The sequence below is a fragment of the Manacus candei genome, unplaced genomic scaffold (genome assembly GCF_025592945.1).
Source record: "Manacus candei isolate 608988 ecotype Guabito, Panama unplaced genomic scaffold, ASM2559294v1 h1tg000109l, whole genome shotgun sequence".
NCBI lineage: Eukaryota > Metazoa > Chordata > Aves > Passeriformes > Pipridae > Manacus > Manacus candei.
The window spans coordinates 3733765-3747924 of NW_026138157.1; the positions used below are offsets into that span (position 1 = coordinate 3733765).

Genomic DNA, 14160 nt, shown 5'->3' on the forward strand with positions numbered 1-14160 from the left:
ATTAAAAGCAGTGTACTCTGTAAGCTTTATGTAAGTGAATGTTTGATTTGGTTGTTTACCATCATTTCATTCAGTACTACTACTGCTTTAGTGTAAATCTTTTAATGAAAGCTGTCCTGTGTGACCAGGATTTTGATACTGCTTTCAATATGCAGACTAATTTTTTTTTAAGTGTATAAATACATTTTTTGTAATACAAAAATCTTAAAACTATACTTACTTTATTGATAGTTGTTCTACTGCAGAAAGTAATACTAGCAGCATCTTAAAGTAAAAGTTGTTTTGTTGATATTTGAAGATACTCAAAAAGGGACTATTTTGTGCAGGCAAAATATTTTAATTGCAGCATTTTTAGTCTAAAAAATATTTCTGATGGCTTGGGGAATAAAAGAGTTAACAAATCATTTTTTCAAATGCTTCATTTTCTTTTCAAATAGGATTGATAGACTGTTATTAAAATAATTTGGCTTCTGATAGGTGTGCAGTTTTAAACTTTATTTGAGAAGTACTGTTTTGTTTCCTTAACTTCTCCATAAGGGTGACTGCTGCAGTTCTAACTCTTTCTCCAAGTGCTTAGTCTGGGTACACGTGAAGAATGGGCAGATTTATGAATTTCACAGCTGTTGCAAGCTAAACTGTTGTCTGGTTTGATAAGCAGAAACAGGTGGGATGTTAAGCGGACAAAAATAAACCCTTGAGCATGTTAGCCAGGCTCTATAAACCACACTGACACCTCTCTAAACATATGTAATTCGATAACTAAAAGATAGTTAAAAGTTCTTACAGATGTACTTTAAAGGTGCATTTGGCCTCTGCGTTGCTATCAAAATACAGGGAATGGTCAAAAGACTGCTTTCATTGCTGCAGACCTGTAGTTTGCAAGATGTTTTTGTAGTTTGTTCCAAAGAGAAATTCTGTAAGCTGCAGGGTTTTCTCTTCTCAGGGGAAGAGAAAGGAAGGTATGTATGTGACTTCCATTAACATTTATGGGCATTGCATGCCTGCTGAAGGGTGAACAAAGCCCAGATATTTATGTCTTAATGTTAAAATTTTTGTACACTGAAATGTGGTATAATAGGCACAAGAGGGAGCCATATAGTTTACAGACATTCACAGTGAAATTATATTCCTAAAGAAAACACAATCAAGTTTGAACCTCTTTTGAAAGACTATACAGTGGTCTTCATGTTTGATTTTTCCAGTGTATCTGTGTGCCCCTGATTCAGAGGGGCTTTTGTAAGTTAAAACAAGACATGAAGACAAAGAGTGCACTTAGAGAAGGTGGAAGGGCCCAAACTATTTATAGTTTGAACACAATAGGTCTGAAGCAGCATTGTATCTTTTCCCCAGCTCTAATAAAGGCTGTTATTACCTGCCTTAAATAAAAGGCAATTTTATGATAATTTTAGTTGACTTTTAAAATCTTTGAAGTGATAAGTCTGAAACCAGCAGAGCCCATTAGGTAGCCATAGCTTTTACCATGGCAGCCAGTATATGCATTCAGTGGCACTCTGTGTGTAAGTGGTATCTGCATGTAGCTGCCTCTCATGTGCTGGAAAAAAGATCAGTTTTGCAGGTCTGTCCAGGATGGCAGTCTGGGATTGATTTAGAGAGTGTTTTCAGCCTGTAGTCTTTGGTCCACTGAGGGACTGCAGCTTTTTCTGAAGAGCACCAGCAAGCTGTCTGTCCATAAAGAAAACAAACAAACATCCAAACTCAAACCAGTATGGGTGACATCGTAGTGGACATCTGCTATAAGCTGCCTGTTCAGGAGGAAGGAAGGAGGGGATGAGACCTTCTACACACAGCTAAAAATAGCCTCATGTTTGCAAGGTGCTTCAACCACCCTGGTATTTGTTAAAGGAACAACACAACAGGGCATAAGCAATCCAGGAGGTGTGTGAAGAGCATTGATGACAGCTTCCTTGTCCAAGCAATAGAGGAGCCAGTAGAGAAGTGCTACTTCCATTCATTGACCTCATACTTACAAACAAGGAAGGATTTGTCGGGGATGTGAAGGCTGAAGACAGCCTTGGCTGTAGTGACCATGAGGTGGTAGATTTCAGGATCTTGAGAGGAGGGAGCAGACCAAAAAGCAAGGTCACAGTGCTGGACTTCAGGAGAGCAGTATTGACCACTTCATGGATCTGCATGAAGAGTTCTGTGGGTTAAGGCTTTGGAGGGAAGAAGCACCCAAGAAAGAAAATGTAGTTAATATGGATAGATCACCTCCTTAAGGTCAAGAGCATTCCATCCCAAAAAGCAAGAAGTCAGGCCAAAATACCAGGAAACCTGTATAGATGAACATGGAGCTCCTGGCAAAAACTCAGACGCTAAAAGGAAGCATGGAGAGGGTGAAAGCAGGGACAGGTAACCTGGAAACAATATGGAGACATTGTCCAGTTATCCAGGGATGTGGTTAGGAAAGCTAAAGCCCAGCAGTGATTGAATCTGGCAAGGGATGTCAAAGGCAACCAAGAGGGCTTCTATACGTACATAGGTGACAAAAGGAAGACTAAGGGAGATGTAGGCCTGTTGCTGGATGGCACAGGGGACCTGGTGACACAGAACATGGAAAAAGCTGAGGTACCAAATGCCTTCCTTTGCCTCAGTCTTTACTAGTAAGACCAATCTTCAGGAATCCCAGGTACCGTTCACCAGGAAAAAAGGCTGGAACAAGGATGACGTACCCTTGGTGGAAGAGGATCAGGTCAGGGAATATTTAAGCAAACCAGGACCCAGTCCATGGGCCCTGATGGGATGTACTGACAAGTGCTGAGGGTTATTTTGAGGTGACTCACATGCCCAAGGGTCAGGATGCCATCTGGAGGTCCTGGACAAGCTTGAGAAGTCGGCTCATGGGAACCTCATGAAGTTCAACAGGGCAAAATGCAAGGTGATGCACCTGTGTTGGGGCAAGCCATGCTGTCAATATGGCTGTGGGTTAAAGGGATTGAGAGCAGCCCTGCAGAGATGGACTTGGGGGTGCTGGTGGGTGAGAAGCTCAATGTGACCAAGCAACATGTACTTGCAGCTCAAAGACCCAATTGTACCCTGGACTGCATCAAAAGCAGAGTGGGCAACAGGTTGAGGGAGGTGATTCAACCCTTCTGCTCTGGTGAAACCCCAACTGGAGTACTGTACACCCAGCTCTGGGGTCCCCAGCACAGGAAGGACATGCAGCTTTTGGAGCAGGTCCAGAGGACAGCTACAAAATGATCAGGGGGCTGGAGCGCCCCTCCTGTGAGGAAATGCTGAGAGCTGGCACTGTTCATCCTGGAGAAGGTTGCAAGGAGACCCTAGTGCAGCCTTTCAGTACTTAAATGGGGCTTATAAGAAAGACGGGGACAAACTTTTTAGCAGGGCTTGTTGGCAAGAATACAAGGGGTAATAAGTTTAAACTAAGAGAGGGTTGATTTAGACTACATCTAAGGAAGAGACGGTGAAACACTGGCACAGGTTGCTCGGAGAGGTTGTAGATGCCCATTAGTAGAAACATTCAAGGTGAGGTTGGATGGGGCTCTGAGCAACCTGATCTGGTTAAAGATGTCCCTGCTCATCACGGTTGGGATTGGACGAGGTGATGCTTAAAGGTCCTTTCCAGCACAAACTCTATGACTCTCGATGATCTTTGAGTGATCATGATGACTGGGAGAAGTTCCTGAGGACTGGAAGAAAGCAAATGCCACTCCTGTCCTCAGGGTAGAAGGAGGACCTAGGCAACAAACCTGTCAGCCTCACTTCAGTCCTTGGGAAGGTGCCGTCCAGTAGGACTTTGACAGGCTGGAGAAATTGGCTGCCAGTTGATGAAGTTCAGCAAGAAGTGCAAAGTCCTGAACTTGGAGTGAAATAATCCCATTAGTATGTTTGGGGACAAGTTGAAGGTGAGCCAGCAATATGTCCTTGCAGCAAAAAAGGGCTAAAGGCATCCTGGACTGCATTAGGAGTGTTGGCAGCAGGTTGAGTGAGGTGATCCTTCTCTACTCGCCTCTGGTGAGGCCACACCCAGAATGCTGTGTCCTGCACTGGGTTCCCTAATAGAAGAAAGATCAGTAAGAATTTTAGAATTAAACCAAATGGAGAAAGCAAAGTCACCTATTTAAGTAACATTTTAGCAAGTAAGTTTAATTTTCTTTGACTCGGTTTTATGCTTCTTTGAAAAGTTAATGAGCAAATACTTGCCAGTGCTTTCTTTGCCTTCTGTCAAGCTACTCTTTCTCAAGAAGGCAGAAGCTGCCCCATGAATCACACCCTTTTTTAAAATATTTTTTTTTAATATAGAATCTGTTTGGTAGAAGTGGTTTGAAGTTTTTAGATTATCTGTAGTTTTCTTTCATCCAGTATTCCACAGGAACACATTCATACTAGTTTTCTGACTAGTGTGTATTGACATCTGGACACTGTTTGTGAAAGTGTTATTGTAGTCCCATTGTGAATACAAGCTTTACAGTAATCCATCCAAAGATGTTTTGATCTGTTTATGTGCCGTATTGGACAGAGAACTTAATTTCCTGGAGGCTGTAATCCCTTTTGATCAGATACTAAATTTGATTTATTATTCATATAAAATTTGACTAATTGATTTAGCGTGAATGAAATTCTAAAATCCAGTCATTAGCTGTTGGAGACTGGAATATCATTTTAGTTAGGATGTTCAACACATCAAATTCTAGATTTCAAAATAATATTATAGCATCATCTTTAAAACTCTTCATTTTTGGTTGTATTAGCTGAGAATTCACATCTCTAGCTTAATTTTTACACCAGTTTTTGAAGTTGTGATGATGTTTTCAATATGACTTATGCTGCTCTTACGTTATTTTTCTGTGCTGTTTTTAATCTATCCTTTTGCAATAAGCATATGATTTTCCAGGTCAGCGTGAAGTAGAACGTCTGGTGTCTCTCTGTACTTGGCTTGAAGATACCACCATTTAACTTTCGTGTGCTAAATGATAATTGAGTTGAATGCAGACAAGTATCCTGCCTTTTAAAACACTTTATTCAAATGTTTGGAAGTTCTTTATTATTTTTAAGTTGATACAATCGAGAATATTTTAATGCTTCTAAAGAGTTCAACCAATATGCAGTCAAAAGCAAATATGTTTGGAAGCAGAATTGTTTTGCTTCTCTACTAGGTAGGTCTTTAGGATTCTCAGTTTTCCCCCCTACTTGATTTATACTCATTGGCATGCCAGTCAAATAGCTTTTTTCAGAAGTGATGTCAGCAACACTGTGAAAAATGGGTAGAAGAAAGATGGCACAGTTGTAAACCCTGTAAAATCTTTACCTTTTGTTTACTTCTCTGCTATACATGTCACCTTAAGGAGAGATTAAAAATTGCATGGCGTGAGCAGCTACAAAGGTATTTAATTTGCTTTGTCTGAATTTCAGTGCCTCAGTTGTTCTGCTTGATCAATAATAAATCAATAGGCAGTTAATAATAGAATATATTTATGTTTTTCTGTGTTTTTCTTCTGTGAAGGCCAAAATATTGTATTAATCTGTTTTGCTGGCAACAAGCTGAAGATTGACAGTATGCTTGTACTGTACCACTTAGTGTATCTACTGTAAGGTGGTTTAGGCTTTGCAAGCGTGTGCCAAATTCCTGATTTTCGTGTCACTTCTGGTATATCCCACCCCCGGCTACGATGACAGTAACAGCAGATCCTGGGGCTTCGCTGGGCCATCCCTGTGGCTGCCCCACTCCATCGCAGAAGCAGCTCCAGGCTTTGCTGGGTTGCGTCTGTCCTTCTCAGACAAATGAAGAGCTCAAGTCCTTACGTGGGTGGGAGGTCTGCTGCCTCCTTCCCCTGTTCCTTCCTTGCCTTCCACAGGAACACGGCGACAGCTCTGGGCTTTGAGCCAGCCGGACACAGGAGGAGGTGTTTGGCTGTTCGGGCAGCGTTTGCTCCTCAAACAGCTGTTCCCTATCTCCTCCAAGGAAAAGGTGGCAGGCCATATGGAGGCATCCTGTGGTCCAGATTCAGGCGATGGGCGCCAGTTGGACCGTGCTGGCCTAGGCACGTCCTACTTGAAGTCTGCTATTTCTTACAGTCAAAATGCTCCTAAGTTGGAGGACAGACAGGATAAAACATATCTTTCATTTTGGATATAGATGTTGTCTTTCTTTGTACAGTCATTGTTAAGAACTCCTAATCAGTAGGTTTTAATTTATTTTATATTCTGGATGGTTTGGATTCTCTTATACTCGCCTAAACGCCTGCTTTCCTCCAGAGAAGCAGAGATGTACTTCAAAGCATATATGCCAGTGCAAAACAAAATTTGTTTCTGCACAGTTTAAATCACATTTGGGAGGAATAATACGTTCTCTTGTTAGTATTATGGGCTTTTAAGGCATTTTTTTTGAAGATGGGGTTCTCAACCATTCTTCTGCTTGAGAATGCAGATAAACATCTCTTTTTACAGCCAATAGAGTGGGGACAGTTTTTTGTTTGATTTTCTGTTAGTTGCTTTTATTTTTATTTTTTTAACTGAGTTGCACTTTCCGGGACATTTGAGTTTATCCCCGGAGATGTTGTCTGTGTCTGTTGTGGAAGTGAGTGCCTCAGCAGACATCAGGAGATTATCATGCACTTACAAGTATACTTTCTCATATAAAGTTTGTACTTATTGTGCAGATTCAATATTTTTCTTGATATAACAGCAGTTACAAATGTTCCATAAATTTAAAATATGATAACAAGCTGATGTTTCTTAGAGTGAAATACTCAAAGGATGTATTCTTTAAGCACTGCAAAATTATACAGGGTACTTATCTTTGTTAAAATTAGTAATTTAACTAAATTACAAAGTGGATTATCCTCTTCAGTCAGACCCAATGCTAATACTCCACACAGTAGGACATTGATATGTTGCTAAGTAAACCAAAGTTTATTTGGTTTTGTACTACGGTTTGAATGTGAGTTGAAAAGGAAATGACAAGTTTTTAGTTTACAGTGTGTGCCACTGTAGTCCCAGTACATCTGGTTCCAGGACTTACCATGCCCCATGTGCCATAGCAGTTTTGCAGCGGGGATGATCATGATCCAAGCTTCCACCTAAATGGCTCCTGGTGTGATTTGTTTGTAGGCTTGAGTAGTTGATTCACAGGTAACCAAACTTTGGCCATACTGCATAATATTGGTGCTTGTTAGGAAACTCTTCGGTTGTGAAGTGGTTATGAATAGAAAATACTGTCCCTGTCCTTTCAAAGAAGTTCGCTTCAGGCTTTCCATCAGAGCATTTTATTTGTGGCTTGTGATTCACTCAATTAATAGTAGAGTTGTGGGATGAATTTGTGCATGAACATAGTGCCTGTGCATTGCACTAAACAGAATCATAGAATATTCTGAGTTGGAAAGGACCCACAAGGATCATCAAAGTCCAGCTCCTGAAATTAACAAGGTAAAATGTTTCCTGAAATGAAAAATGCTCAAGGTAAACCTTACACCTCAGGGACAGCCTAAAGAGTAAATGATATGTTGTGGTTTGCAGACATAGACCCTTGCGAAGAAGCTATTTACTGTAGATGTCTTACGGTACCTGTGCATGAAGCACTGCAGACTGAACCTATCAATCTAAGGCTCAAAATGAACAATAAACTCATATTTCATAAGGAGATTTACCACAGGAGATAATGGACCTAGTGTGTCTTTCTGTTACGTGAATGGGCATGGGAGGGAGTGGAGAATCTGTCTCGCTGCAAAACATGTCCAGTCTCAGCCTGACTTCTCCCACTTCAGCCCTTAATGGGGCTCTAAGTGGTTTTGTGAAAGGACAAGAAAACTTGGTCACTAATTTAAATACTTTGAGCGTCTTCTGTTTTAGGAAAGACTAGTATTATGTATGTTAAAGAAGTATTCTGTAAATGGAGTGATCAAGAAGTGGATGTTGAGAACTCCACTGCTGTCTTGCCTGTTTAATAAAGGAGATGCCACGGGATTGTAGGCAGGGCTCTCAGTTGCAGTCAATTCAGAATTGTTTCTGTGTACACTGTCAACCAAATGGTAACGTCCACTTTGTATGTGAAGTGGGTTGTCAGTCCTTCAGACCCTTGAGTTAGTAGTTAATGGTCAGAGTGTCTGTTATGCCACTGCTGTTTCATTAACTAAGAACAATTTTGCAGGTAGAAGGTACGAAAAAAGGGACCGTGCAGTTAAATTCCATTGCACCAGAAGGAGTCATTCCACTTTACTTCCGCTGCATGAATCCCCTAATAGTCTGGAACAGTGCTTTCTTGTGTATATTGGCATAAAGTAAATAAAAATTGCTGACATAAAGAATAAGCAAGAATGTTATTTAGATTTAATAAGTTTCAATCCTGTGGTACCTTTTTTATTTTAAGCTTCATTCTATTAGGTTTTGCAAAGTAGAGTCATCTCTCTTCCCTCAGAAAAGTCATATAACAGCACAAGTTTGTGGATGTTATTCTTAGTGTTTCATGAATTGGGCTGTTTGAAAATTCCAGAGCATGCCTCTGTACTTATAAACTGTTATTACCAAGTGAAATAATCTTTGGCTTTGTCTCCAGTCCTGTACAGTGAACTGACTTCCCTCATTAGGTTAGGCAGCGTATGTCCAATGGAAAAAGTGAATTCTTGTTTCCCTGTAGATTGCTAGGATCCTCCATTCTGAATTCTTTATTTTACTTAGCTTTAGGGCAGTTAAAGCCTCAGCAGCTCCACAGAGAGGAGTTTCTCTTCAAGGCTGCTGCTTCAAAGGATTTCCAGAGCTGGGAAAGGGACAGTAACCAGCAAATGCTGACAGATCTTCCTGCTTCTGGCCCTGAAAGTGTGTGTGTGTTTGTGTTTTTGTACACCTACACATTGGCCTGAAACCATCAAGTAGCATCCACCAAGGCTCATAACGAAATCTCCCCATGTTAATGAGTACATTGAAAAGGGGAGAATGCGCAAAGAAGAGGAGGAAAAAATTGTTTGGTCAAAAGCAACTAACCCTTGGGGTTTATGTTCAAAGGAATGAAAGTTAACAAGGTGGAAGCTTAGACTGGTTTGGGCTTTAACTGTTTCAAGCACCCATAGTGTTTTGGGGGCTGTGAGGGGAGTGCAATGATGGCCTCAGTATAATCTCAACACTTGTTATGATACTTTTCTGAGATAGAAATGGAGCTGTCTCCACTTCAATGGGATACAAGAGGTTTTTGAAAATACTGACATTTCATTTAGTAATACTGATGCAGTGATTACCCACAACTTTGCCTTGGACTTTTGAGTACTTGAAATATTCTTCACAGAAATCCAAGCATCTCTGTGTCTGTAAGCTCAGGAAACCAAACAAAGCAAGGATTTTTATTTATTTATTTATTTATTTTTTTAACTAGGTGTTACAGTGGAGTAGTAGGTGACTCCGATGGTCACTTTATCTCAGCTAAAAGGTGGTGCCCTTTTATAAAAAAACCTAGCTTTGATCACATCCAGTGATTCAGGTAATTTTTTTTTACTTGGATTATACAGGGGTTAATAGCACAAAGGAATATACTGGTCAATATGACTTCACATCAAAATACATTAGCTCTTTTCAAGGCATCTAGTAGTGTAGATAAGAACACAGATTTAACACTATGTAAACTTTAAATTTTCCTTCTACTGAGACATTTTATTGTGTGTTACAGTAATAGGACTTGTACTTTCCATCACTTGGTAAACAAGCAAATATTAAGCTAATTTTAATGGAAATTGCCCATCAAGATTAGGAGCTCTGATAAATGAGCTTTAGCATTTTATGATTGAATAGGGGAGGGGGTTACTGCCTCTGATAGTCTGGCCACTCTTTTACAGGGGTCTAATGCCCTTAGGCTGGACAGCAGAAGTGAAGGTTATGTGGCTTCTCAGCCAGAAAGGCACACCCCCTTTCTCCACTGCAGCCTTCATGCCATTCAAATGAAAACGAGCCCTCTCAAAAGTGGAGGAGTCCCCGAGCATCTAGTCTGTGGGACTTGAGAATCATTATCTTGTGATGTCCATCCAAAAACGTGTTGGGGAAATTATTGGCACAGGGGCCCCTATGGTGCATGGGGGGCTGTTGCTTACTTGAGAGACATTAAACATGAGGCATGAACCCCTGGATGTTGCTGCTTCACAGAAAGAGAAAAAAATGTCTGGAAGTGTCCTTTTAATTTTTTTTTTCCTTTTCTCCCCCCCCCCTCCCCCCCCCCTCTCTGATTGCCATACTGAGTAACTGGCTTCTAGTCTGATAATGTTTTAGGTGACTAGAATAACAGTCTGTCTCTTTCCACAGTGGCTGCAGACAATCTGGCAGCAATCACTGTTACTTTTTAATATTTCTGGTTATTTTGAGATATCCTCCAAATGTCTCAAAGAAGGCTTGGAACACTGAAGGGGAAAAAAGCATTTTTTTTATTCCTTTTTTTTTTTTTTAGGAATAGCAGCATCAGGAGGAAAATGAAATTCAGCATGCCACTATTTGTTTTTGCAGTGGTCATCACCCTGATTGCCAGCTCTGACAATATTTTCACAGAAAGGGTAACGAAATAGATGGTATTTGTTCTTTATAATAACTCTTTCAGTAGAATGTCAGGACCTGCATCTAAATGAATATATTCACATTTTCATGTTCCCATTTTTTATTTAAAGCTTCCCCTCCCAACTTTCTGAAACTACTTCATACAGACTTGGTAAGTTAAAATTAGGGTTCATGCAGTGGATAATGTCACATTTGAAAGCTAATCTGTAGAGACCTAGCTGCGTGAACCTGTAAAAGCTAGATCTGATTTTTTTTACGTATTAAGTGTTTGTTTAGTTTAAATATGTCTGTATCTTTTTTGATCAGTCTGAGCAATTTGCATGCTATGCAGCAGTCATCTTCTATACTTTATTAAATATCTGTCAATTATAAATATCAAGGTTTTACATTAATGTCAAGATAGTACATCAAAAATTCATGGAATATGTGACTTTTTTCAAGGGTATTTAATACTTAATGCATTTGTGTCATTTTTCTTTCTAGATATATTGACAGGTTTTATTAAGTGTTTGTTAGGGAGATTTCTTTTTTACCAAGGGACTATAAAGAGAAGCTGCATACTAAATCAAATTTTTAATCAGAATATTGTTCCTTTTTGTGTGTCTTCAGATTCTTGTAATCTATAGGGTTTTTAAGTTACATAGTAAAATAGACCAAGTCAGAAATCTAACATGACCAAATATGCTGACATATCTTAACTTTAAAATAGCCACTAGAATATTGTACTATGGAATGCTATAAATATGGTAATTATATACACTGGGATTTTATTCTGCCTTGTGTCTTTTTAAGACCATATATTTTGTCCTTTATTGTAATTTACTGTTGGTTTTATGTGAATTACGTACAGGTAGTGTCCATATAGGGGCAGCACCTCAGTTCCGCAGATTTACAAATGGGGACGGTTACAGAGCATTTTGTGGCATCCGGGATCTTTGGTGGCATCCAGAATCTTTGCCTGTGGGTTGGGTGTTCAAGTTGGATGTTACAGAGGGATTGCCTGTGTCAAATGAACAATTGACCTCACTGCAGTCCACTGATCTGACACACGTTTGTCACAGAGAGGACAATGACAACATGTATATATATCTTGCGTCCTGTGGTGGTTTGCTCCAAGTTTGGGTCGAAGCTGTTGGCTCGTGCTCCCGGTCCGGGGCTGGGCACAGGGAATGTCTGCAGCCGTCGCTTTTAGGCTGTTGAGCCCAGCGCAGTCTCTGTGATGCCTTTTCACTTCTAGTGCATTATGACCATAGCGATTATTGCCCTTGCAAAAACAACACGTTCTGCTGATAGCCGCTGCTTGGTGGGTGGGAGGGGAGCAGAAGAGGGCAGATTAGACAGACGGGGGTATTTGCGTTCCCAGCGTCTTTCTCCTGCAATGAAGCCGCCGGACCCCGCTCGGACGGGGGTTCGCTTGCTTACCCCGGAGGAGCGTTTTCCGGAGCGAGGGTCTGGGGGCGCTGGAGGCGGCCGGGCTGTGCGTCCTCGCCCCGCAGGCGGTGCCGCGGCCGGGCCGGGCCGGGCGGCCGCGCTGTGGGGGCGCCGCCGGCAGGGGGCAGTGCCGGCCCGCGCGGCCGCCGCTGTCCGCGGGCACGGCCCGGGGGGCGGCGGGAGCGGGATCCGAGCGCCGGGATGAGGGCATGGTCTGCAGGGAACCGACCGAGGGCGACCCGGGGGTTAAGTGTAAAATGTCTCCTGAAAACTTGAGGTGCAGAACGAGACCCCGAGTCCTCGCACCGATCGCCACGGACCGCGTGGAAAAGCGGTCTAAAGGGAAACGGAGGGGCTGATGCTCGCACTGTTGGTGGGTTTTCCCTGCTTAATTTATCAAGCTACTGTTTATTAATTAAAATACTAACAATAAAAGTTGCAATTAAATTGTCATAAATCAATACTATACGGTGGCATTTGTTTGTAAGAATTATTTCCAGCTGAAGGCTGAGTTTCCACGTTCACTTCTGGACTCGGGTGCAGAACTACAGCGAAGGTGCCTCCTGAAATGTCTTGGTTTGGGTCTCAGTCCTGGGCTTGTGCTGAACGTTTCTGTGAGAAGAAATAACTCGGTGTGCAATGCGTTGCTAGAATTAAACTCGAAGGGATTTGTTATGCAATGACCGTGTCATCGATGTGAGTGAAAATCATACGAAAAGGCAGAGTGCTGTAAAAGGAAAAAATAAAAGAATGAGGGCAGGGACAGGAGCTACTTGAATTGCTAACTTCAGTCGTGTTCTGGAGAAAGCCCATCCAAAGGGTTAACTGGAGGGGCTGAGGGAGACCAGCCACCTGGGACCTCACACCCAATTGGCAGTCTTTTGTAATATATAATTTGCCTAAAATTGCGCACTGAGCACAAGCTTTTGTTTTCTAATTGATTTACGGTTTGAGCCACTTTTACCTCATCTCCTACTGTCCTGCACACAGTGCCAGCAAGTACATTACAGTGAGAAATGATAAATTACCGTGTACTTGTGATGCTAATGCATCAAGAGTAAAAAACTGCTACTACATAGAGCTTCATGCATTAAGAGCTAGGAAAGATAGAGCTGTGCAAAAAATCATTTGTATCTTCTGAAATAACCGTTTGATCATTTACTTCAATTCATCTTGGAGACCTAATTGAACCTGAAGGTTAAAATTTATACTATTATGGCTTTCCATTTGTGAATTGGAACAAAGTTCTAAAGAAAATGTGTGAATGTTGGCTTAAAGCTACCTGTATCTTCGAGACTTTTAATAAGTTAATTAGTCAGAAAAGTAACAGGTATCACACATTCTTAAAACCTTTAGAAATTAAATATTTGCTTGTTAATGACAACTGCAGTATGCATTTTCAAATGACATAGCTCCACTTTTAGGTAGGAGTATGCATAGATGGCTTCATGTAGATACTGTCTAATCAGTGTTTTTCACCAGAGCTATTTAAATATTTTAATCTGTTTTTGTTTCAGAGGTATAGTGCAACTTTTACTGAATAACACCATTATAGGTATCAAGGGAGAATTGAAAATCTTGTATAATATTTCTTGCATTTGTGAAATACCTTACTGATATCCCAGAGGAGAGGAAAATGTGGAAGTTGGTGAAAGCTAATGTACGCTTGTTGTGGGATTTCTTTCCTCCACTGTGCATCAAAGGCTGGATTTTGTTTTACCTTCACATCCTCAGTCCACCTTAAATTTTTTTTATTTTTGTACAATGTCTGTGGGTTCCAGTCTTGAAATATGAAGAAACAGATTTATGGCGGCTGCTGGGCACAACAAATTAAGTTGACAGTGATGTATGAGAGCATAATAGCATGATGATCCCTCTGTAGCGCGGCTGGACGCCTCCTGCTTCATTTGGCTCTTGTTAGGATCTGTTAGGCAGCTAAATAATGAAATTCTGCTGACTGATTTCTGATTTCTCTTTTCTTCCTCTTTTCACCTTTTTATGCAACTTACATTTTGCAGACCCATCCTAATGCCAGCAAACTGCCCTTAAAGGATTCTTTCACTTATGACGACTACAGGTTGGTCTGTCTTTTAATTCTTCTTTTTTTCTTTCTTTCTTTTCTTTTTTTAATATGGTGAACTGTGGGGCCTTGGAAATTCTTCATTGGTGGGAAAGCCCTATTATCACTGAAATGTTTAGTGTAGGATTTGATACCGATACACCTCC

The 14160-nt window shown here is 41.0% G+C and overlaps 1 protein-coding gene across 2 annotated transcripts in view; it reads left to right on the top strand.

Moving 5' to 3' along the window:
- The window catches only part of SETD3 (SET domain containing 3, actin histidine methyltransferase), a 65280-nt gene that overhangs the window by 36571 nt on the left and 14549 nt on the right, over positions 1-14160 (top strand). For both annotated transcript variants that reach the window (XR_007900155.1, XM_051769574.1), the window contains exon 7: positions 13953-14011. Coding sequence is in view for 1 of the 2 variants with exons in the window: in XM_051769574.1 (XP_051625534.1) it covers positions 13953-14011 (59 nt within the window). In the remaining variant the exon portion in view is untranslated. The remainder of the gene's footprint in view (positions 1-13952; positions 14012-14160) is intronic.